Source organism: Podarcis melisellensis (genome assembly GCF_964234715.1).
Source record: "Podarcis melisellensis genome assembly, chromosome: 2".
In the NCBI taxonomy this organism is placed as follows: Eukaryota; Metazoa; Chordata; class Lepidosauria; order Squamata; family Lacertidae; genus Podarcis; species Podarcis melisellensis.
Window position 1 is genome coordinate 105,074,756 of NC_138529.1, and position 26,307 is coordinate 105,101,062.

The following is a 26,307-nucleotide window of genomic DNA, read 5'->3' on the forward strand; positions in this document are numbered from 1 at the left end:
CCCACCCCCGGCTGGCCCTCCATTGGCCTCCCTGGCTGAGGGTGGGTGAAAGGCCAGCCCAAACAGGTGGGAGTCACCACCCAGGTGAGCCCCACTCGGTGCCGCGAACCCCGCCCTCCAGTGGGGAAGTGAGGGCGGAAATTGTCATTGCAGAGACGTTATACCAGATCTGACAGATGCTCTGTGGAATTTTTCTTTTCTTCCCCTCCTCCACGTCTGATTGAGTCCTGCTGTTATAATAATAATAATAATAATAATAATAATAATAATAATAATAATAATAATAATTTATTTATACCCCACCCATCTGAATGGGTTACCCCAGCCACTCTGGGCGGCTTCCAACAAAACACTAAAATACAATAACCTATTAAACATTACAAGCTTCCCTAAACAGGGCTGCCTTCAGATGTCTTCTAAAAGTTTGGTAGTTATTTTTCTCTTTGACATCTGGTGGGAGGGCGTTCCACAGGGCGGGTGCCACTACCGAGAAGGCCCTCTGCCTGGTTCCCTGTAACTTGTCTCATGTATAGAGTCAGGATGGTGCAGTGGTTAGTTAGATAGCCGGACTAGGACCTGGGAGACGAGGGTTCAAATTCCCCACTCGACCATGAAGCTCACTGGGTAACCTTTGGCCAGTCCCTGCCTCTCAGCCTAACCTACCTTGCAGGGTTGTTGGGGATAAATTGAGGAGGGGGTACACCATGTATACCACCTTGATCTTCTTGGTGGGATATAAATGCAATAAACAAATAAAATGTATTATGTGTTTGAAGGCTGCACAGTTGTTGCAAACCGTTGTTTGTTGTTCTTTCTACGGACTTTTTAAAAAAGATTTTTTTCATAGAATCATAGAATTGGAAGGAACCCCAAGGGTCATCTAGTCCAACCCCCTGCCAAGCAGGACTCTCAAGGAAAGCATCCATGTCAGCTGGATTTCCGAGGTTCTTTCCTTGCAGCTCACCTCTGTGCTCAGGGGTCGCCACCTTTCTTTTCTTTCTTTTTCAATAGCTCTGTTCCTGTGCCATCAACAGCAGCTTGATGCACAAGAATTGGTTTCACAAAGAAACTAATTGCTTTCGCTCCCTCCTTTGAAAAATCATAAGTCTGTTTAGGGACATGGTGGCGCTGTGGTCTAAACCACTGAGCCTAGGGCTTGCTGATCGGAAGGTTGGCAGTTCAAATCCCCACGACGGGGTGAGCTCCCGTTGCTCCTGCCAACCTAGCAGTTTGAAAGCACGCCAAAAAGTGCAAGTAGGTACCACTCTGGCGGGAAGGTAAACGGCGTTTCCGTGCGCTGCTCTGGTTTGCCAGAAGCGGCTTAGTCATGCTGGCCACATGACCTGGAAAAACTGTCTGTGGACAAATCTCGGCTCCCTCGGCCTGTAAAGCGAGATGAGCGGCGCAACCCCAGAGTCGTTCGTGACTGGACTTAACTATCAGGGGTCCTTTACCTTTACCTTTTTAAGGTCTGTTTAAGGTCTCTGGATCAGGCTGCAGTTAAAGATGCAGGAGCAGGGCAAGTGGGAAAGGTGGCAACTCAGCAACCATGACTCCTGCTGCTGCTGTGTGTGCACGCTTAGTGATCCTGCTGTCAGGGACAACCCGAAGTGGTACCTCGGGTTAAGAACTTAATTCATTCTGGAGGTCCGTTCTTAACCTGAAACTGTTCTTAACCTGAGGTACCACTTTAGCTAATGGGGCCTCCCGCTGCCACCGCACGATTTCTGTTCTCATCCTGAGGTAAAGTTTTTAACCTGAGGTACTATTTCAGTGTTAGCGGAGTCTGTAACCTGAAGTGTCTGTAATCTGAGGTACCACTGTATAGGAGGAATTGTTGCCTGGTCTTTCGGATCTCTTGACACTTACAGGTACTCAAGAAAAACATGCAAGTGCTCATTCCCCAAAGCCTGAGGAGGCAGACAGAGTAGCATCTCCCCTTCACACTTTTCATGTTTACTGTGGCAAGCAGGAGTGAAGCATCAGAGTTTATCCAAGTATAGACCTTCTCCCTGAGTCTATTTCTGGCTGCTGTGTAGCGGTTGTGCCCATGCTACTGACGCTACTGCGCTCTAGTGGCTAGACGGCGTAATGGAGGATTATGCACAGCTGTGAGGGTGTTTCATCTTGCTTAAGGACACATGGATGATTCAAGCCCACAGCGTGATGCTATGAGTGCCCTCCTATTGGTATGTGGATTGGCCGCTAACCTGGCAGCACCCTCCCCTTGCTATCATGACACCTTTTACATCATTTCATGTTTCCATAGAGGTAAGACACACTCCTGTTTTCCACTGCCTCCCGCAGTTTGGTCAAAATCAAGTTAGTAATAATATTATAATAATTTATTATTTGTACCCTGCCCATCTGGCTTGGTTTCCCCAGCCACTCTGGGCGGCTTCCAACAAAGATTTAAAATATATTAAAATATCATACATTAAAAACTTCCCTGAACAGGCCTGCCTTCAGATGTTTTCTAAATGTCATGTTTATCTCTTTGACATCTGATGGGAGGGCATTCCACAGGATGGGCCCACTACCGAGAAGGCCCTCTGCCTGGTTCCCTGCAGCTTTGCTTCTCGCAGAATGATGTGGGTGGAGACGCTCCTTCAGGTATACTGGGCCGAGACCATAGCTTCAAGAACACTGTCCAACCATCTCGTCCTCTGTTGTCTCCTTCTCCTTGTGCCCTCCATCTTTCCCAACATCAGGGTCTTTTCCAGAGAGTCTTCTCTTCTCATGAGGTGGCCAAAGTATTGGAGCCTCAGCTTCACGATCTGTCCTTCCTGTGAGCACTCAGAGCTGATTTCCCTCAGAATGGATAAGTGTTGGCTGCTTCCAGCCTGCCTCTCATGTTCTTAGCCAATATTCACAAGGGATTTTGGATGCATGTGTGTGTGTTGTAGCCACACCAATGCCCTTGGTCCTGTGGGCATGGATGTAACTGCTCATAGTGTTGCTACACCTCCATCAGGTTTTCGTTTCCCTATTATTATTATTTCATTTTAAGTTTTTATTTATACTTTTCAGGTTTATACATTTCATTAATTTTGCAATAGTTTTGACATTTCAAAACTTGACTTCCAACTTGACTTTCTGCCGTTCCTTAAATTTGTTTTTTAATATTTTCTGCATATCCAAATTCATTTAATTTGCCCATTTATTCATCAACTTTAAATATATACTCTTATGAAACTGCGGGTTATTACAATAATCCTGCCAATGTTCTTTTTTTGTTTGCAATTTATCTGTAAATATTCAATAAACCATTTCCATTCTTTTATAAAAAGGTTTGTTATCTTGATTTCTTATTCTTGTGGTACGTTTTGCTATTTCTGCATATTCCATAAGTTATTGTATCCATTCTTCCTTTTGCTGGGACTTCTGCTTCTTTCCACTTTTGGGCAAATAGCATTCTTTCTGCTCTAGTAGCACACATAAATAAATTTCTATTCTTTATTCTTATTTCAAGGGTTTCCATCTTGGAACTTTGAAGTGTCAGGCATAGCCCTATTGGCTTTAGCCCAAACGTAGCAGAGTTTTCCTGCACAGCGAAGAAGCTAGTTGCGGCAGTAATGACTAGTCAGCTAGACTCAGAATAACTATTTACAGGATTTATTAAAAAGGAGAAAATAAAACCAGCAGAGTTTCTGCATACAAATAAAAGCAAAATAAATCCTTTCTTTCTCTCTCTCTCAACCATACACAGCACTTCTACTCCTAACACACACCTCACATCAAACTGAGCTAGCAATCCCTAGTTAAGAGTTGAATGCTGGTCGTTAACCAATCAGAGTAAGCAGTTTCTAGGTCAAGCTGACCTGGGCTTTCTGCCAAGAGTAAATTGACACTGCCTTGAGTTAATTGTTTGAAGCCAGAATCTGCAAGTTTCCCATGAGAATCAATTAACAGAAACTGAACATTCCATTCCACTTCCCACCCCCCACCCCCAAAAAAGTCCAGAGCAGCTCACAAAATAAATTCTATAAAATTATTTCAAGCCGACAACCAGGTTTTAAGAGTGTGGTGATTATAGAGTGCCGAGCTAGGACTTGGGTGGCTCCAGGTTCAAATCCCCAGTCAGCCATGAAGTTTGCTGGGTGACTTTGAATCAGTCGTCCTCTCTTAGGCTAGGCTATCTTGCGGGGTTGTTGTGAGGATCCAATGAAGGAGGAGCCAGTGTGGTGTAGTGGTTAAGAGCGGTAGACTCGTAATCTGGTGAACCGGGTTCGCTTCCCCGCTCCTCCACATGCAGCTGACCTTGGGCCAGTCACATTTCTCTGAAGTCTCTCAGCCCCACTCACCTCACAGAGTGTTTGTTGTGGGGGAGGAAGGGAAAGGAGATTGTCAGCCGCTTTGAGACTCCTTAGGGTAGGGATAAAACGGGATATCAAATCCAAACTCTTCTCCTTCTTCTTCCCTGAGGCACCTTGTTTTGTCCACTGTGAGAACAGGATGCTAGACCTGATGGGCCTAACCCAGCAGGCCTATTCTTATGTTATGCTGCCTTTTAAAGACAAGGCAGGCAGACAGTCACAGTTGCTGGGGTGGGGTGCAGCTGCCCTCTCTAAATCAGGGACGTCCAACTCCCAAGAGACTGCGATCTCCTCCCATAATAAAAAACTGGCAGTGAACTACCCATGGGGGGGGGGCAAAGTTGTTGAGCTTTTTTAGGGGAAGTCGCTCAGCAAAGTCAGCAAACAATAAACCACGCAGCGATAAGTCCGTATTCCGTTTATGCAACCGTGCGAAAAGACAAAGCGAGGGGAAGGGCCTGGATCTTCTCCCCCACCCAATCAACTGTTGATCAACTGCTAGCACCTGGGGACTGACCTGTCGATCCCGGTCAACCAGCTGGACATCCGTGCTCTATATCACCCAGATGAAGCTGTGGGGGCAACCGAAGGCAGCATAGAAATACGATGATAATAATGAAATGTAACTTCCTACACTAGTTGATGAGCCTGCATGGTGCAGTGGTTAGAGAGCCAGACTAGGACCTTGGGAGACCAGGGTTCAAATCACCACTCAGCCATGAAGTTCGCTGGGTGACCTTGGGCCAGTCGCTGCCTCTCAGCCTAACCTACCTCACAGGGTTGTTGTGTGGGGATTAAATGAGGAAGAGTAGAACCATATAAACGACCTTGGAGGAAATGGTGGCATATAAACTCAATCAATAAACAACAAACTAATGATCATTCAGTTTTGTTCCCAGTAAGTTTCGAGTATGTGTTTCCTGAATACAGTGGTACCTCAGGTTACATACGCTTCAGGTTACATATGCTTCAGGTTACAGACTCTGCTAACCCAGAAATAGTACCTCAGGTTAAGAACTTTACTTCAGGATGAGAACAGAAATCGTGCTCCGGTGGTGCAGCGGCAGCAGGAGGCCCCATTAGCTAAAGTGGTGCTTCAGATGAAGAACAGTTTCAGGTTAAGAACAGACCTCCGGAACGAATTAAGTATGTAACCAGAGGTACCACTGTATTTTACTTTTGAGGGCGTCTTGCCTGCTTTTGTTTGCTGCCATTTTGTATTATAGTCATTTCTACTATTAGTTTGCCTGAATTATTTTATTTCTTTATTGTTTGGGTAGGGTTGTTCTGCTTCCATTATTTCTTCTTGTTGTTGTTTGGGAGTGTTATGCACATATCTGGAGTTTTTTTGGATGAGGGGTTCCACCCTGTGGAACGTCCTCCCTTCAGATGTCAAGGAAATAAAACCACTATCTAACTTTTAGACAACATCTGAAGGCAACCCTGTTTAAGGAAGTTTTAATGTTTGATGTTTGATTGTGTTTCTAATATTCTGTTGGGAAGTATATAAATAATATATTATTATTATTATTAGGCTGTTGTCTGCCTAGTTGGGGAGTATATAAATAATATATTATTATTATTATTAGGCTGTTGTTTGCCTAGTTGGGGGTATTTGTGTGTGAGGGTATTTTGCCTGCTTTTCATTTGATTGGAGGTGGGGGGGGGCTGCATTTTTAGGGGCTATTTTGTCTGCAGAGACATCACGTTGCCAACAAAGGTCCGTATAGTTAAAGCTATGGTTTTCCCAGTAGTGATGTATGGAAGTGAGAGCTGGACCATAAAGAAGGCTGATCACCGAAGAATTGATGCTTTTGAATTCTGGTGCTGGAGGAGACGCTTGAGAGTCCCATGGACTGCAGGAAGATCAAACCTCTCCATTCTGAAGGAAATCAGCCCTGAGTGCTCACTGGAAGGACAGATCCTGAAGCTGAGGCTCCAAGGCTTTGGCCACCTCATGAGAAGAGAAGACTCCCTGGAAAAGACCCTGATGTTGGGAAAGATGGAGGGCACAAGGAGAAGGGGACAACAGAGGACGAGATGGTTGGACAGTGTTCTCGAAGTTACAAACATGAGCCTGACGAAACTGCGGGAGGCAGTAGAAGACAGGAGTGCCTGGCGTGCTCTGGTCCATGGGGTCACGAAGAGTCGGACACGACTAAACGACTAAACAACAATTTTGTCTGCTTCCTTTCTGTTTGGTTGTGTTCATTCTGCCAACTGCGTAATCGTGGATATTGCCTGCTTTTGGTTCGCTTGTGTTTCTTTCTTTGGCAGTGGGGGCTGTATCTGTATTACCTAACAATTTTTATTGTTAGTTTGGGGTGGTTTCCTCCTGGTTTTTTGGGGGGTGCTGCTGTTTGTTTTGGAGTGTGTGTGTGTGTTTGGTGTTTTACCTGTTTTGGGCTCAACTCTTTTTCTTCTATTGGATTGTCATTATGTGATGCCTCTGAGAGTTTCTTAGGTTTCCAAAGGTGGCCCCAGGCTCCGAAAAGCTTGTTGATGATTGGTCAAACCACTTCATTTTGAGCCAGTGTGCCTCTGCTTCTGACTTTCAGATACAGTGGTACCTCGGGTTACATGCGCTTCAGGTTACAGACTCCACTAACCCAGAAATAGTACCTCGGGTTAAGAACTTTGCTTCAGGATGAGAACAGAAATCGCGCGGTGGCAGCGGTAGTGGGAGGCCCCATTAGCTAAAGTGGTGCTTCAGGTTAAGAACAGTTTCAGGTTAAGAACGGACCTCCAGAATGAATTAAGTTCTTAATCAGAGGTACCACTGTATAGCACACAGACAGAGCGAGAGAATGTGTGCCTTTGCTGCCCTCTGCTGTTATTGTAGCATACAAGTTAAAGGTCCAAGAAATTACTCTGGATGAAAGGCAGGTGGCAGAAGCCTTTGGCTCGCCAAATGTTGTGGGACTCTAACTCCCATCAGCACTAGCAAGCATAGCCAACGATCAGAGTTTATGGGAATTGTAGTTCCCCAAACACAGAGAGCCACAGATTCCCCACAACTGAGAAAAGGGCTGTGATGGCTCCTGCTCTTTCCCCAGGAATGATGTATAGCTCAGTTAGTTAGAGCAGCTCTACATAGCTCCATCATCCTGGACCTGCGATGGATGCTGGCCGGGGCTGATGGGAATTGGAGTCCAATAACATCTGGAGGGGCGTAGATGTCATTAATCCAGTCTGCTAGGTGGTAATAGATGAGAAACCGGGCTGCAGGGCCTCTCCTCTTCCCTGTGACACAGCAGGAAATTATTTTCTGCCTGCGGTATTCTACTTTTTATTATGCATTTATTATGTAATTTCATCATGCACATTTGTTTTCGAACTCTGTTGATTTATCTGTATTTTGGTGATTTTATTGTACTTTTGTTTTTCAGAGTCTGCTTTTTATTGCTAGTTTAAATGAATATTTTATACCGTTTAATGGGAAAGCCCTTAGATATCTTAGATTTGAATCTTGCTAAATAAATAAACAAACCCACATGCCCTGTAGTAACCTGAATTCCGATGCAGGATGTGTTAGTAAACTGACCATAACCCTTGGGAGTTATTGTTGTTGTTAATTGAATTTATATACTGGTTTGCAGATCTCAAGGTGATTTAATATGCTTACATTTTAGAAGAGTGCATGAACAGCCCATTGAAATTCTCAGCCCTGTTTGTGAGCTGAGAGATTGGGGGGAATCATAGATTCAGAGAATCAAGAGAATTGTAGAGTGGGAAGGGATCAAAAGGGTCATTTAGTCCAACCCCAACGTGCGGCTTGAACCCACCACCGGAAATTAAGATCCTCATGCTCTGCTGACTGAGCTAGTGTGGCTGATCAATGAATTTTCCCAGCAGGCATAGAAATTAGGCAATATTGTGTGGGCAGTGGGGGTCACCACAAGAAGCAGAAGTAGCACAGGTTATTTCTCTATCCCCCCTCACCTTAAGCTTATGGTTTGGTTTGGGTTTTTGGTTTGGTGCAACTGCAAGGGACAGCATCAGCATCTAAGTGGACAGCTAGACACCATTTCGCATCCTCCTCAATACTTGGACCTGGCAGTGTTTCAGGGCATGCAGAGTGGGGAATGGCATCTACCTACTAAAAAATGGAAAGCAATATTCAGAGAAAATTCTGCCCAGCAGCTTTCTTTTCCCCTGCGTGTGTGAGAGAGAATGAAACATCTCAGAAATTGTATTCGGAAAACAGGGCCTGCCTATAAACAAAAATGTTTTTAGCAGGTGCATAAAAGAGCACAGCGAAGGTGCCTGCCTGGTGTCAAGTGGCAGGGAGTTCCAAAGTGTAGGTGTTGCCACACAAACAACTCTAACAAGTCGAATGTCCTGCTCCCCACCATGGCCAACCAGATGCCTCTAGGAAGCCCCTCTCTACGGGCGATCAAAGTCCCGGCTGAGGATGTTGGGACCGGGGGCAAGATGGCGGAGAGGGAGCAGGAATGAGAGTCCAGATGCCAGGGGTCCGAGGGTCAGGAAACAGGGAGTCACGAAGTCAAGGTCCGAGGATCAGGAAGCAAGAAGCCAAACGCAGCAAGGCAGGAAACGCGTTGCTGTGGCAAAGAGCCGAAGGGAAATGATAACCTTATATCTCTTCCTGACTCTTGCCACCAGATGCAGTGAGTTACCAAGAGGCCTCACCTGTGCGGCCACACCTTGCCTCTCCAGAAGAAACTTAGGAAGGCCCAATCCTGCGAAGCCCTACTGGTCACAGGGCTTGGCTCCTGCATGCACTCCTGACAGCCCCCAAGCTGGGGATCAAAGCTGCAGCCCTCTACCACTGTTCTTCCTGAGCAACTGGTAGACAGTGGCATGAGTGGTATAGTACCTCCGAACATGGAAGTTCCATTTTCACATCATAGCAAAACAGTCATTGATAAGAGTGGTTCCATCCAAAGTTCCATTGCTGCCATTGCTCCAAATAAGAGGATGCTCCCTTTTGAACGCAGCTAAGATTTGCGCGCACGATGCAGGTCACCTGCTGGGCCACAAGTCATGAACTGTCAACCTTTCAATGGGCATGCAAATGTGGGTCAGAATTGCACATCTGATCTGGGTGCAAATACTCCTTTCATGCAGTCTTACTTCCGTGAGAGCAAATGTGGAGTCTACTGGATCAGGCCAGCAACCCATCTAGTCCAGCATCCTGCTCTCACTGTGGTTTACCTGTGGGTTACCAGCATTCAGGATTCGAACACAGGAGCCGCACTATCACCTCGTGCGCTTTCCGGCAACTGATACTGAGAAGCATTCCTGTCTTTGATTGTAGAGGCAGAGCATAGCCATCGGGGCTGGTAGATGTTGACGAGCCTGTCCTTTATGAATTGGTCCAACCCTTTTTTAAATAGGTGGCTGTTATGTACTAACCTGGGATGCGGGTGGCGCTGTGGGTTAAACCACAGAGCCTAGGACCTGATGATCAGAAGGTCGGCGGTTCGAATCCCCACAATGGGGTTAGCTTCCATTGCTCGGTCCCTGCTCCTGCCAACCTAGCAGTTCAAAAGCACATCAAAGTGCAAGTAGATAAATAGGTACCACTCTGGCGGGAAGGTAAACGGCGTTTCCGTGTGCTGCTCTGGTTCGCCAGAAGCGGCTTAGTCATGCTGGCCACATGACCCGGAAGCTGTAGGCCGGCTCCCTCGGCCAATAAAGCGAGATGAGCGCCACAACCCGCGAGTCGGTCACGACTGGACCTAATGGTCAGGGGTCCCTTTACCTTTATGTACTAACCTTGGATCCTAGAACAATAGGCAAGTAGGATCCTAGAATGCAACAACTGATTGGCTTGTAGGAGAAGACCAATCAGACTCCAGGAAGAAGTTAACCAGCCTATTAGGCTGGTAGGATTGTGGAATGCAACAACTGCAGGAAAAGACCAATCAGACTCCAGGAGGGAAGCAGAATCAGCCAATCAGACGGGACTCATTGTGTAAATAATGTATATAAAGGCCTGAGGTTTGGAGGCCAATTCAATCACTGTTTTGCAAACTGCAATAAAGAGCATGAAATCACGACAGGACTCCGAGTATATTTCAGTGGCCATCCAGTGGGAGTGAGTTCCATGGTTTAGTCATGCGCTGTTCTCTCTCTTGAGTGTTCCAATAAGATCTGCATTCCCACCTGTCCCCTGGCATGGACCAATTCTAGAGGCAGAGTTAGACTGGGTTGACGACCTCTTCTTTGTTCTTCCTCTAAAAGTTTCTGAAAGCGTGCACTGCCTATCAGATGATGGGTACTGTGATAATATTGCCCCCCTGCTAAGCTACACCAGCCTGATGGGTAGGAGGTGCAACCGCAGGCCTCATTTTCAGAGGCAAGGGGTGGGGCGAGGGGCACTTGCCAGGCCAGGTCTTGCTCTTCCTTCATAGAATTGTAAAGTTGGGATGGGGTCCCAAGGGTCATCTAGTCCAACCCCCTGCAATGCAGGAACTGCTCTCTTAAGTAAGGGAAGGAATGCATCTCTGAGCCGAGCTGAGCTTCTGTATATTGTGTCGCACAAGCCGGCGACTAGCGAAAGTACTGAAAAAACAGGCACTGGTTTTTGTTTTTTGTTTTTGTTGTTGTTTAGTTGTAGTGTCCGACTCTTCGTGACCCCCTGGACCAGAGCGCGCCAGGCATTCCTCTCTTCCACTGCCTCCCGCAGTTTGGTCAAACTCATGCTGGGAGCTTCGAGAGCCCTGTCCAACCATCTCGTCCTCTGCTGTCCCCTTCTCCTTGTGCCCTCCATCTTTCCCAACATCAGGGTCTTTTCCAGGGAGTCTTCTCTTCTCATGAGGTGGCCAAAGTACTGGAGCCTCAGCTTCACGATCTGTCCTTCCAGTGAGCACTCAGGGTTGATTTCCTTCAGAATGGAGAGGTTTGATCTTCTTGCAGTCCATGGGACTCTCAAGAGTCTCCTCCAGCACCAGAATTCAAAAGCATCACTTCCTCAAATCAAACCTATCCTGTGTTCTCGCAATGATACCTAATGACCACACGAGGGGAGCAGATGCAAGGAATATTTTTTTTAAAAGCAGCTATTAACAGGAACGTCCAGTAGGAGGCAGCCGCGCTTTTCTCCTCCTGCATCGCTATTCCACGTGCTCTCCTCGCCTTTTAATTTCCAGACTGTGCTCAATAACAAGCGATGCGTCTGCGTCACGGTTGCTTCTCCTCTCACCTCTCTTATTGTTTCAGGGAATAGAATGTCTTTAGGAACAATGACGTGATTGGGGATTCAGAGGTCCTGATCGTGGCCGTGGAGAGTTAGCCCCTGCCTGCATTCTCCTCCCAGCTCATTCATTGTGTGGGGCCCATCTCGCCTCTCCCCCTACTTTTCCCTCCGTGCTCTGTCAATAGATGATCATATAAATAGCCACTGTCTGTGCAGGGAGAAGTGTCTGGGTAGCCTTGGCTCAGAATTAGCGAAGTGTGTGTACATGAGAGAGAGCAGATTGCATTGAAAAGGTGGCTGCATCATGTGTCCTACTTAGCGGAGGGCGGGCCTCTCTTTGAAGGAGCCCTTTTTCTGGAAATTGGTCCACTTTATAAAGCTAAAGACCTCCGCAGTTGGAGCTGACAGTGCTTCTATTTGCTGGAAGCTGCAGGAGGAGAGAGTGCTGTTGTGCTCTGGTCCTTGTTGGCAGATTTGCCACAAGGCCATTGCGAGAACAGGATGCCGGACAAGAAGGGACATTGGCCTGATCTAGTTTTTTATGTTCTTATGTTTTTGTATACAGTGGTACCTCAGGTTACACTGGGACGCAGGTGGCACTGTGGGTTAAACCACAGAGCCTAGGACTTGCCGATCGGAAGGTCGGCGGTTCGAATCCCCACGACGGGGTGAGCTCCCGTTGCTCGGTCCCTGCTCCTGCCAAGCTAGCAGTTCGAAAGCATGTCAAAGTGCAAGTAGATAAATAGGTACCACTCTGGTGGGAAGGTAAACAGTGTTTCCGTGCACTGCTCTGGTTCGCCAGAAGTGGCTTAGTCATGCTGGCCAAATGACCCGGAAGCTGCACGCCGGCTCCCTCGGCCAATAAAGCAAGATGAGTGCCGCAACCCCAGAGTCGGCCACGACTGGACCTAATGGTCAGGGGTCCCTTTACCTTTACCTCAGGTTAAGAAATTAATTCGTTCTGGAGCTCTGCTCTTAACCTGAAACTATTCAGGTAAGGGAATAGTAATTAGTAATTAATTAGTAATTAGTTAATTAATAGTAATTAACCTGAAACTATTCAGGTAAGGGAAGTAATAGTGCCACTGTATTCTGCTCTGGTCAGACCTCAGCTGGATTACTGTGTCCAGTTCTGGGCAGCACAGTTCAAGAAGGACTCTGACAAACTGGAACGTGTCCAGAGGGCGGCAACCAAAATGGTCAAAGGCCTGGAAACGATGCCTTATGAGGAACGGCTAAGGGAGCTGGGCATGTTTAGCCTGGAGAAGAGGAGGTTAAGGGGTGATATGATAGCCATGTTCAAATATATAAAAGGATGTCACATAGAGGAGAGAGAAAGGTTGTTTTCTGCTGCTCCAGAGAAGCGGACACGGAGCAATGGATCCAAACTACAAGAAAGAAGATTCCACCTAAACATTAGGAAGAACTTCCTGACAGTAAGAGCTGTTCGACAGTGGAATTTGCTGCCAAGGAGGGTGGTGGAGTCTCCTTCTTTGGAGGTCTTTAAGCAGAGGCTTGACAACCATATGTCAGGAGTGCTTTGATGGTGTTTCCTGCTTGGCAGGGGGTTGGACTCGATGGCCCTTGTGGTCTCTTCCAACTCTATGATTCTATGATTCTGTTCTTAACCTGAAGCACCACTTTAGCAAATGGGGCCTCCTGCTGCCACCGGAGCACAATTTCTGTTCTCATCCTGAAGCAAAGTTCTTAACCCGATGTAATATTTCTGGGTTAGCGGAGTCTATAACCTGAAGCATCTGTAACCCGAGGTACCACTGTAATCTGAAGAAGGGAGAGCAGGAGGGGTCCTGAGGTTGCCCATCAATGGTGAGAGCCGAGGCAGCGGGCAGACCAGGCACACATGCCACCTGCTCGCCGTCTTCCCCCACTATTGTGGCAGATATGTTACCTTCCAGCTTAAAAGGTAGCAGTCCTATTTAGCTTTGCACCTACAAATGCAAATTTCAGGCAAATCTGTATTCTCGCTTTTAGCCACACATTTATTTTATTTTTTTCCCCTTGGCAGCAGCACATAAGTGGCCAGCTGGTCACCTTATTACAAAACCATCTACGCAAGAGATGGGAAAGTAACCATTTCGCAGAAGAACATGGGTGTGGAGATCTGGAAAGCCAAGTGCGTGGTGGCGGGGTGTGTGTGTGGAGGTCATGCGTGTTGAAGTGTAAAATGAATTGATTTTAGAATGCATTTCAATTAATTGATTGTGATTTTATGTAAACTGTGTTACTTTTATTGTTGTTAGCCGCTCTGAGCCCGGCATCAGCTGGGGAGGGCGGGATATAAATAAAAAATATTATTATTATTATTATTATTATTATTATTATTATTATTATTATTATTATTAAAAATCACCGGTGGAGAAAGGGCTAATCACCCTCCTCACTGCTTTTCTGCCAGAATTCTGCCCCCGTCCTCTTGTGATCTAAAGGTACGAAGAAGACTTGTTCGAGAACAAGAGGGCTTTCACATACAACAAAATCAAGAGGGAAAATGAGCGGTTGAAGAATTTGAGATTCCTGCATTGCAGGTGGTTATACTACATCACCCTCGAGGGTTACTTCCAACTCTACCATAATATGATTCTACAGAAACTGTGGCCCTCTAAATACTGTTGAACTACCAGCTCCCACCAGCCCCAGCCTGCATGGTCAGTGGTCAAGAATGATGGGAGTTGTAGTCCGCCAACATCTGGAGGGCCACAGCTTCCCCTGCCTTGGCAGAAAGCACTCCTTTGTTTGAAAATATATGTTTTTAGTCTGTCTCCCTTCCCACTTTGTTAAAGAATAATTCATTTTTCCTACGTGTATGAATGCAGATTTGGACAAGCACATGTGAACAAGTGGCGAAAGGTGCGAAAGGTGGTGGATACTGTGCAGACTCCATAGATATGGGAGTAGAATTCCTTTTCCTTCCCGTTGCAGCCCCTTCCACCCTCCAGCTACCCCAAGCTGCTTCTGAGAGTCAGACAACCCTCTAGGTTTGTGTGGGTTGCAGGGCTGGGGGAATGCAGTTGGAGGAGAAAATTGACAGGAATTGGAGACCTGCCGTGGGGTGGGTGGGGGAAGGCTTTCTACTTGCACCACCCAATTTATCATCATCATCATCATCATCATTAATCACCTGCCCAATTCCTTAATCTTTAATTCCAGGATGGGTCACAACAATAAAAACACAATGTTGAAAACACAGAAATAAGGTGGACCGTCAAAAGGTATCTCTCTGGTGTCAAATGCCAGGGTAACAGTGGCATAGCGTGGGTTGTCAGCACCCGGGGCAAGTAATTTGTGCCCCCTAACCCGTGGATTTGCGCCCCCTAACCCTAAACCCCAGATGTTGCGCCCGGTGCGGCCGGCCCCCCTGCACCCCCCACGCTACGCCACTGCAGGGTAAAGAGGTTATTCTTCAGCATCTGCCCAGGAACGGTTTAATGGAGGGAAAATGTGGGGAAAGAGTTCCACAACTCAGTTGCTGCCACAGAGAATGCCCTCTCCTGGGTCGCCTGTGCCTCTGAGGGTGGCAAAACAACCGAGAGGGCTCATTTTAGCACCCAAGAAGGTCTATGGGAAAGGAGGTGCTTTTTCAGGTATTTGCGGACTGAGTTGTTTAGGGCTTTAAACGTCAATGCGAGCATCTTGAAGTGGGCCCAGAGATGAACTGGCAACCAGTCACATGCGCTGGTTTCTGCCCAACTTTTTTGGGGGGGGCCTGGCATGAGCATGTGATGTCATGCGGCGGGAGGAGACCATTCCCTTCCAGCCGTCCCGCTGCGAAGACCATCACCTCTGCTCCAACATAAATCAGCGACCCGGGCAGATAGAACTGCTCACACAGAATAGGTGTGAGGCTTGTGGAAGCATACTACAACTACAGATTTATTAATCATAAATCAGGACAAAGAAAGATGAGAGAACAGCTAAAAGCAAAAGCTATACACACAACGGAAGTTCCCAGCATACTGTGCTGGAATGTAAACAGACCTGTGACACGTAACAATCCCATGTCTGTTCCTTAAGGTGAATGGAAATGTCAACAGGCTCCACAAGGCCTTTCGCAGCCACAGGCAGGCCTAGAGGGGCCCAATGTAGCTGCAGGAAATCCTGCCAGGGCTCACGGCATGCTGTGGAATATTGAGGGGGGCTGGTCGCCTCATTGAAAATTGGTGGCCCTGCAACCAAGGCAGCTGCTTTGAAAATGGGGTAATATGGAATCTCAATGGAACCCCAGCCAGTAAGGTAGCTGCTGTGTTTGGGGCCGATTGGAGTTTCTGAGCCGTCTTCAAGGGCAGCCCCACGTAGAGCGCATTGCAATAACCTAGTCTAGAAGTCACCAGAGCATGGAGTACAGCGGCCAAGTCATCTCTGTTCTAAAGCAAGCTGTAGCTGGCAAACCAGCCATATCTGGAAAGCTACCTATGCATGTGTGGTAATATTTTTGAGGAATTGGGCACTGCTTTTCGCTGAATACGGATAAAAGGGGGGGGAACCACTTCACAATGTTGTCCAGATGGTACAGTACCCCATACATATTGCAATATCGCAAGTGGGAACAACATTTTCAAGGGGCTGTAAGTACAGAAGCACACACAAAAGAGATTTGTTTCATTTATTATGTAGATGGTCGACTAACAAAGAAACACTGCTGGGAAATAAATAATGAAAATTGAAAAGATTCTTAGATTTATTAATATGCACTTAAGATGGTGCTTATGTTCTTACAGGGAAAGAACTGGCCTCTTTTATGATAACAGCTGTCAGGATTGTGTGTGCCAGATAGTGGTTATTTTTTTATTTATTTAAAAAAAAACCCTAGTTATTAAGGAATAGATAAATAAAGCACAAGACAATGTCCTTAAGGCAAAATTAAATCATGATATGAGCAGGAGGGGAGGGGAGTTAAATCGATGGGTTTAATCAGATCTCTCCTGTTGTTGTGCACTATGGAATCAAGATGTTGTGAAATTAAAATGAAAGGAAATGGAAAATAGTATTTAAAGTTTAAATTAAAAGAAAAGGATTACCTTCTTACTGTTTCTTGTTAGGAAAACACATCATATGCATGGAGTATGCTGTTGAGCCATGTATTCAGCTACCAGAAGGTCAGAGCTTTCAGGAAGATGGCAACTTGGAAAATGTGGGATATTGCTGAGATTACAAACAGGGTCGCTTGTATTTTGTTATGCTACAATCTCACTGTACAAATGCAGAATTTGGTATCGGACACAGCACTTTGACCTCCAGAGAATTTACACTTAGAAAACAGGAGCATAGGATAGAAAGCTGCGATATACTAAACCATATCTTTGGCCCATCTGGGCTCAGTATTGTCCAGGGTTTCAGACAGGGGTCTGTCTCAGCCCTACCTGGAATTGAACCGGCAATCTTCTGCCTGCAGAGCAGATGCTCTACTCCTGAGCTATGGCCTTGCCCCTTAAGGTTGTGGAAATAGATGAGCACATCTGTGATATGTCCCAATGCCCAGTCCCCACTGCCATCAGTCAACATGATCACCATGCCGGGAAGCATCCCTGTAAAAAGCGGTTGCTGGGGAGAACTGACAACCCCAGCTAGATGGATGAATGTTCTGACTTCAAATGGATGTTCCAATGAATGCCCTTCCACATTCAGTGAATGTGTGAGGGAGAAGCAGGATTGCACCTAGAAGCCCCCTAGAAGCAGAATACCTGCTCTGAGTGGCCACATGTCCAGCACTGGAGCAGTACAGGAAATATATATATATATACAGTGGTACCTTGGTTGTCGAACTTAATCCATTCTGGGAGTCCGTTCAATTCCCAGAACAGTTCGAAAACCAAGGCACGGCTTCCGATTGGCTGCAGGAGCTTCCTGTATCCGGCTTCCAAAAAATGTTCACAAACTGGAACACTCACTTCCAGGTTTGCGGCATCTGGGAGCCAAAATGCCTGAGTACCAAGGCATTCCATAACCAAGGTACGACTGTATGACGTATGGGCCTTCTTTGGTGACCAGACAGAGAATAAAGTCATGAAAAATTGGTCAATTTACGCAAATGTGTACCGTTCCTAAGGTCACATTCCTCTCTTCTTGTCCTCAGATGCCGCTTCTCCTGGTGCTGAGCTTGCTGGCGCTGATGACACCACTACCTGGCGACGGGGCGCTTCACCTGAACACCTCCGAAGGTAAGAACCTCTGTTCCCCTTCCCGGCTTCCCCACATCTGCTCAAGGAGCTGCAATTCTGGCTCGCTGAATTCCCTGTGGGGTGCATATGAATGAACAGCTGAAGTCTGGTTCTTTCCAGACACTTCTCCCAGTTTGCATCACACATTAAACGTCTGCTCAAACAACCGTTTCTCGTTGTGTTCCTGTGTCTTTGACATTGTTAGCGTTTCTTATTATTTATTCAGCAGTTAAAATATTGCCGAGAAGCCTGCAGCCGAAGGATATCGAGCGACTGGGCCCAAGTGCCTGTGTTGAACTTACCTCAGATCCCTCTTCGCTTTGACCTTTTCCTCAAGCCTTCTTTGTTTTCAACCCACCCTTTCCTCCAAGGACTCCTCCTGGTGTGAGGACCTCCCTGGGCAAGTGCATCTTCTCCACCTTGCTTCTAGTACACCCTCAATCAGCAGACTTATCACTGCCACCACCACATCAGGTTGCAAACCACCACATTCTGAGAGGGGCTCACGTGAGCGCCGTCTATTTTGACATTCCCACAATGCCCACAGAGTTGCATTGCTCTGAGGCACTGTGGGAATGTCAAAATGGTGGGTTTCTGCCTGCCTGTGGCTGCCCCTCTGTAAATTTGAACTGAATGGTTGGGGCAGTAGCAGGTGGCTGGGCCCAGCTTAGATGCTGGACCCCCAGAACTCAATAAACACACAAGACGTAACCGGCTGTACTTTTGAATAAATAAGGTATACTATTCATTGTATCAAATTGTAGATTTCAATGGAAGTCTCATAAAGTTCAACAAAAAAAAGCAGAAGACCCAGTGGATCAGTTCATTCTCTAGTCAGTTCATGCAGAAGGTCCATACATGTATAAGTGTCTGTGAAAGGATTCTGTGGAACTGTAACAACCCTTCATGTGAATTATTGGACTCTGTGAACGGGTGAAATAGACACTTATACATGTATGGACCTTATGCATGAACTGACTAGAGAATGAACTGAGTATGTTTCACGTAACCATAGGTTTTTGTTGTTGTTTTGGACCCGCAGAACTGCCTGACCATGTTGTGTATGCCCACTGGCCCTCCTCCTCTCAAATTCCTGCCTCTCGGTCCATTGTCTGCTCTCTGTGTATCCATTGTATCCCCCGCCCCACAGTTTCCCTGCCTTTCTGGGACCTCTTTCTGGTCCTTAGTCTGCCCCTGTCCAAAGCTGTGTGGTTTAACGCCAGCCAAAGCGACAACTCTCCCTTCCCTCAGAGAACCTGAGTTGCGAACATCCTAACTGCTTTGTTCCCTGAGCAGCTGGAATGTTCATGAAGGTTTCAGGCCCTCACGCCAGTCGTTGTCACAGTCATCCTTTGCCCTGCTTTACAGTTACTTAAACTATTATTTATTATTTTACTTTTATTTATTTGATTTGTATACCCTTATCCGTAGACCTCAGGGCACTTCACAACCTGAAATCAGAAACAGGCTACAGGAAACATCTTGGTAACTATTTACAGTAAATAGAGGATAGTCCCCTGAGGTAAAATGGAGGACTGGCCTCTGTAAAGTAGGACACAGGGCCACCCTCGCCACTTGTTGCCTCTGTTAGTTGTCATGAGCTGTGGCGTATTTGGCCTGGGGTTGTCGCTTGATTATATTTTGGCTGGTGTTTTTGTGCTGTTTCCTCATTTCAGCATGTGATGCTTTTATGATGGAAAGAGGGATCTTTGTTTGTGGTAAAAACCTGATGTGGAACATTCTTTTAGCCAGCATAAAAGAATATTTATGAGGACTGAGCTGTAAGCAAATGCATCCAGCGTTGCAGCTGTTACTGTAGGGGTTGCTTCTTCTTGTTTGCCAAAGTTGTCGCAAATAAGTTTTTGAGCTATTTTTAATGGAATTCGCCAAAATCTACACTACTGGCATGGGCTGCCATACTTCCAGATTTTCACGGACATTTAAGCGATTTCCGTCTGGACATTGCTTACTATGTCCTGGAAATTCAGGAGGTAGGGCAGTTCTACTCGCCACCCACTCCTGAGACGGTATCAAGAAGAATGATGGATGTGCATTATAGGACCAGGGAGAGTCCTGGGTTCAAATCCTCTCTCTCTCTCTCATGAACTTCACCACTGCCAACCTAGCAGTTTGAAAGCACACCAGTGCAGGTAGATTAATAGGTACCGCTGCAGCAGGAAGGTAAATGGTGTTTCCGTGCGCTCTGGTTTCTGTCATGGTGTCCTGTTGTGCCAGAAGCGGTTTAGTCCTGCTGGCCACATGACCCGGAAGCTGTCTGTGGACAAACGCCGGCTCCCTCAGCCTGAAAAACGAGATGAGCACCGCAACCCCATAGTCGCCTTTGACTGGACTTAACCGTCCAGGGGTCCTTAACCTTTACCTAGTAAAATGTGGTAACTACTCTGAGCACCTTTAGGGAAGGATAAGGTAAAATTGTAATCAACATGGGAGTTTCTGGCACAAGGGGGGGCAGTTCTGCTCTCCTCAAGAAAAATATATCCATAGAGAAAACAGAGCTAAGGATAAAACACTCAAAAGGGGAGTTACAAACATGCCAAAAGTTATTTAATATTTATGGTTGCCATATTTCAAAAAGTGAAAATCCGGACACAAAAGTTGTTTAGTTTTGCCCAAAGCTGTTGAATGTTTAATATTTCATAAGAAAGCATGCTATGGCTGGCATTTTTTAAGGGGTGTGTGTGTGTGTGTGAGAGAGAGAGAGAGAGAGAGAGAGAGAGAGAGAGAGAGAGAGAGAGAGATTTTCACCTTTCCCTCTGCTATTGGTTTTTCTAAAAAAAAAAAAAGGTGTGCTTTCTAGTGATGCATTTAGCATCATGTCTAGTGTGGCCCTTACAGTAAAACAGTATGGATTCTGTGGCTGAATAATTATTTTAAAATGTTCTTTATTGGGAAGTTGGCTCTGCAGACTGGCTCTTTTATGAGGGAGGAAGTCTCCAACAGCACATCCATCAGCTAGTCAGGAAAGTACTGGCTGTGTGTACATTTAAGGATGTGCCAATTCCCCCCCCCCCCTTCCTGGCTTAGCTGGTTGCCAAAGATAGGAATCTGTTTTTCACCTGCTCTGGCATCTTTTTGTTGTTGCAATCCTCTTCCGGGGCTTTTCAAGTTCCTCTGCTTTCTCTCCCTTGTTTAGTTGAAAGCATGACCAAGTACAGTGGTACCTCGGGTTGCGAACTTAATTCGTTCTGGAGGTCCGTTCTTAACCCAAAACCATTCTTAACCTGAGATGCGCTTTCGCTAATGGGGTCTCCTGCTGCCACCGCGCCACCGGTACGCGATTTCCATTCTCATCCTGAGGTAAAGTTCTCAACCTGAGGTACAGTGGTACCTCGGGTTACATACGCTTCAGGTTTCAGACTCCACTAACCCAGAAATAGTGCTTCAGGGTAAGAACTTTGCTTCAGGATGAGAACAGAAATTGTGCTCCGGCGGCACGGCAGCAGCAGGAGGCCCCATTAGCTAAAGTGGTGCTTCAGGTTAAGAACAGTTTCAGGTTAAGTATGGACCTCCGGAATGAATTAAGTACTTAACCCGAGGTACCACTGTATATACAAATACTGTAGATCAAGGAGAAGGCTTGGTGGAAACTTTCCTCCTGATAGGCTAGATTTTCACATGCAGGGAGGTACCACTGTACTGATTCCAGGTTAACGGAGTTTGTAACCTGAAGTGTTTGTAACCCAAAGCGTTTGTAACCCGAGGTACCACTGTAAACATAAATTAAACTGTTTGGGGAAGGAAAAACACCCATTCAGATAGAGTGGAACCCCTACTCCCCACCCCACCCCCAATAGCTGAGTTTTGCTAGATATTCCAGTATATATCCAGCTGTAACTGTAATCCAGCTGCATGTCTCTGGCACCCGTCTGTTTCGGGAGCAGTGCGCTTTTTGGGATGTGGTCAAGCTCTTGGAAGGTTTCAGCGCCTGCTGTGACTGTAGAGACCGTACACAAATCTGGAGTGGAGTCCCAAAGGCGGTTGGATGGTATCTTGTATCCCTCCTGCAGGCTGGTGCTGCCTGCTACTTGCATACATACCGTATTTTTCCATGTATAACATGAGGGTTTTTTTTTAGTATAAAAAATGCTAAAAATTGGGGGTCGTCTTATACACAGATAGTGCAGAGGTGGGACGGGCGATTAGTGGCTGCTGTGAGCTGGAGATTTTCAGCAGCGTTTGGGTGGGTGATTGGTGGCTGTGGCAAGGTCTGCTGGCGATTGGCTGCTGCGGCAATTGGGCAGGCGATTTTTGGCTGGTGGCGAGCAGGCAGATGTTTGGTGGTTTCATCAATGCGTGTGATGGGCAGCAGCAGGCAGGCAGGCGAGTGATTGTTGTTCCCCCCCCCAAAAAAAGCTTAACCACTCTGGGCATTGTCCCCCTATTTCCTCAATTTGGAATCCCCCAAAATAGGGGTCGTCTTATACACGGGGGGCGTGTTATACACAGAAAAATACTGCACATTTGTAGCACATATCTTCCCCCAAGAAATCCTGAGAATTGTAGTTTTTCCAGAGCTACCATTCCAAGTTCCTGTCACAAACTACAGTTCCCAAGATTCTTTAAATGAATGCTGTACACACAGCCTTAAATTAAGCTTTTCCGGATGGGGGAACGAGTCCTGATCACATATCTGCATATGAATTTCTTTATCTTAAAAGCCTGTTATTTCAGAGTTGGGAAAATTCATCAGATTGGAGTTTATTTTTAGCACTGATAATCAATGGATGTCCCCCCCCCCTAAATGTCTGAGACGCATGAAGTCACAGCTTGGCAAGCCATACTTTAATTAAACAGGAACACTTAAAATGCTTAGAATATTGTTGCAAATGCCCAGCGCCTGTCCTTCTTTCTGCCAAGCCGTGGCGAGAGCACATGGAATCTCAGGGTCTGTGTCCCTTTTGAGAATAGAAGACACGGCAGAGACTGTCATGCTTTAAGAACTAGGGTTTGTTCACCTATTTACACCCTTGGTCTGCTTGGAGGGGGTCCAGATCGTACAGCATGGCCCAGAGCAGTGCAGGCAGTCCTTCCTTCCACCTCACCAAGATGGAACGCCCCTTTCTTCTTCCCAGAAGCCTCTCCCCCAGAGCAGTTACCCTGGCAACCTTCCAAATCTCCAGCCTCTGGTCACACCTGGGACACTGAGCTGTTGCAAACCGTGGATGGCACTCTACTGTAATATTAACAGCTCTCCTCTTCCCTCAGCCAGCCAGACTGGTATGTCCAGGAATCCCCTTGCAGCTTATATTCTCCCTTCACATCACAAAGAACCCCAAATCCTAGTATTTATTAATTTCTCGGGTTTTAGGGGGGGTCCCTCCCTACTTCTATAACAATATCATTGGGGTTGTGGGTTTTGTCCACACCGGAGCATGATGTCTTCCGCCATCCAAGTGTTATCTTATTTAAGCCCCATAATAACTTGGTGCTGTGGAATATTGAAAGATTGAGAGGAAATAAACCTGGCAACTGGACAGTGTGGAGGTGGGGGGAATAAGAGTTGCTGGAACATTGCAGACAGAGAAATGTAAATATAGAAAGGTTAGAAAGGGTCGTCTCATTACCGTTTTTTGGATAGGTCATTTCCTGCTTCCTGCTGAGCAGCTCTTTTCTAAACATCCCCAGGGACAGAGCAAGAGAGCTGGCCATAGACATTAATGGAGAAATGAAACACTGTGCTGCAGCTGGGATTGGGTACATTTCTGTCTGTGTACACACAGGCACACGCAGAAAAAAGAGCTGAATAGAAGGACAGGAAAACCATCCAAAACAGGCTAATGAGGACTGAGCATGCTCAGTGGACATGGAATTCTGTTTGATGGTTGAGGGGGAACTTAAGAAACCTAGAAATTGTTGTATGGGGCAAGGGGGGAGAGAGTTTTGCAGGGAAAGGAAGCTAAGGAGTATCCAACTAGTTTTGTATACAGTTTTACAGTCTTCTCCTCCTTCTTCTCCGATCACTTGTAAGATTGTCTTCCATGAGCAGGGTCTTAACAGTGAGTCCACAAGTGAGTTGAGAATACAGTGGTACCTCAGGTTACATACGCTTCAGGTTATAGACTCCACTAACCCAGAAATAGTACCTCGGGTTAAGAACTTTGCTTCAGGATGAGAACAGAAATCGTGCAGCAGCGCGGCGGCAGCAGGAGGCCCCATTAGCTAAAGTGGTGCTTCAGGTTAAGAACAGTTTCAGATTAAGAACAGACCTCCGTAACGAATTAAGTTCTTAAACCAAGGTACTACTGTAGTTGCTTTGGAAGACGATAATCAGGCATCCGAACAACATGACCAGTCCAACAAAGTTGATGCTGAAGAATCATTGCTTCGACGGTGGTGATCTTGGCTTATTCCAGTACACTGGCATTAGTTTTCCCGCCTTCCCAAGAAATGTGTAAAAAAATTAGGAGACACCGTTGATGGAATATTTCGAGGAGTTGGAGATGCCGTTTATAAGTGGTTCATGTTTCGCAAGCATACAGTAAAGTTGGTAGTACAATAAAAAATACAGTAAAAATACAGTAAAGCTGGTAGTACAATACAAAAGCTGGTAGTACATGGGACGAGGGTGGCACAGTGAGTTAAACCACAGAGCCTAGGACTTGCCGATCAGAAGGTCGGCGGTTCGAATCCCCGCAACAGGGTGAGCTCCCGTTCCTCGGTCCCTGCTCCTGCCAACCTAGCAGTTCGAAAGCACGTCAAAGTGCAAGTAGATAAATAGGTACCGCTCTGGCGGGAAGGTAAACGGCGTTTCCATGTTCTGCTCTGGTTCGCCAGAAGTGGCTTAGTCATGCTGGCCACATGACCCGGAAGCTGTACGCCGGCTCCCTCGGCCAATAAAGCGAGATGAGCGCCGCAACCCCAGAGTCGGCCACAACTGGACCTAATGGTCAGGGGTCCCTTTACCTTTACTTACAATAGCTGCAATAGGGGACAATGACCCCTCAGCTGCTATGGTTCCTTGCTCTTGATTTCAAGGCGGGTGGGAAAGGCAGGTTTGTGCTTCTTCTGGAAAGATCCCCCAGCAAAAAGGGGTCCATGGTGGGGATGCTTGTCCTTCTGAATGACAGGTATGTCACTGGTATTACAAATGAAAATCAGCATCCAAACCATTCACCTTGACTTTAAGCAGGAGCAAATTCAAGGACTCTGCTTCCCTGGAGACCACTGCCCTAGTACGTGTCATCGGAGAGCTTTGAAATGTGAGGGTGCAGCCCAGCCCTGGCTCTTTTCATTTTCCCTGTGACTTAGAATTCAGTGGCCGCTCTCTCGCTCTCTCCTCAAATCCCAGTCGGAGGCCTATTTAGAATACTGATAGCTGAGCTGACCCATATAAGGGCCAGAACTCTGTCTGAAACGCTGGCTTTTTTCAGAGGGAAAGGCAGGAAGATCTGATAGCAAAGGGAGGTGATTACCTCTGTGCTTTGTTATCTGGCAGAGCTCCTGTGATGTTTCAGCACTCGCACAGAAAGCGAAAATTCAACAGGTGACGCTGTTCCCCTGTCAGGTCACCTGTTGGATTCCTGACTGTCAGGTTGCTGTAGAATCAGCAGATGGCCAGAATTAAAGAAACAAATGGTCCGGCCTGTTCTTCCGCTTTTATCAGAGTTAAAACTTAAACTGATGCGGATCAAAGGAATTGAAACAGGAGCCTGCACAAGAGCTGGCAGCCTTATGGGAATCACAGCAGAGTAAGGGCTGGCAAAATTTTGCCTTCAAAGGGGAGCCATGTCTAAGAACCTTAAGAAAGCAGGAGAAGGGCAGGCGTTGAAGTAAAGGCCAATTGAAAAAAGACAGTCACGGAACTGAGAAATTGCACAAAACAAATGAAATACCGTGAAAATCCCTTTAACATCTTTAACATCAGCAGTAACATCCAGACCAAGGGACGCGGGTGGCACTTTGAGTTAAACCACAGAGCCTAGGACTTGCCAATCAGAATGTCGGCGGTTCGAATCCCCGTGACGGGGTGAACTCCTGTTGCTCGGTCCCTGCTCCTGCCAACCTAGCAGTTCGAAAGCATGTCAAAGTGCAGGTAGATAAATAGGTACCACTCCGGCGGGAAGGTAAACGGCGTTTCCGTGCGCTGTTCTGGTTCGCCAGAAGTGGCTTCGTCATGCTGGCCACATGACCCAGAAGCTGTACACCGGCTCCCTCGGCCAATAAAGTGAGATGAGCGCCGCAACCCCAGAGTCGGCCACGACTGGACCTAATGGTCAGGGGTCCCTTTACCTTTAACATCCAGACCATGGGAGCGTCTCAGCCCTGTTCTTGAGTTTGTTGAAAATCTAGAACAGCTTATCTTGTATTCCTTTCTTTGAATTTGTGCCATTTAGGTATTTAAACCTTTTTTGTAAAAGCAGCACTAGAATTTTCACAGCTGAGTCCTCAACCCTTTATTCCTGTGCTTTGCTTTCTTCAAGTTGGGCTTTGTTTAAAACTTGTCATTTAGGTTTTCAAACCTCTTTTGTAAATTAAGTATTACAAACTGTACTTTTGAGTCCTCAATCCTTTATTACTGCACTTTGCTTTACCTAGGTTGAGCTAGGATTAGAATACTTCAGAATTTGGGGGGGGGGGGTTCTACCCTCTCTTTTTTTGAATTTTGGTCATTTAAAGTTTATGATTTTTC

General features: G+C 46.5%; 1 protein-coding gene across 1 annotated transcript in view; it reads left to right on the forward strand.

The window, feature by feature from the left end:
* GABBR1 (gamma-aminobutyric acid type B receptor subunit 1) overlaps positions 1-26,307 on the forward strand; it is a 164,917-nt gene that overhangs the window by 55,183 nt on the left and 83,427 nt on the right. Inside the window, exon 3 of the mRNA XM_081901508.1 lies at positions 17,573-17,657. Within this exon, the coding sequence (XP_081757634.1) occupies positions 17,573-17,657 (85 nt within the window). The remainder of the gene's footprint in view (positions 1-17,572; positions 17,658-26,307) is intronic.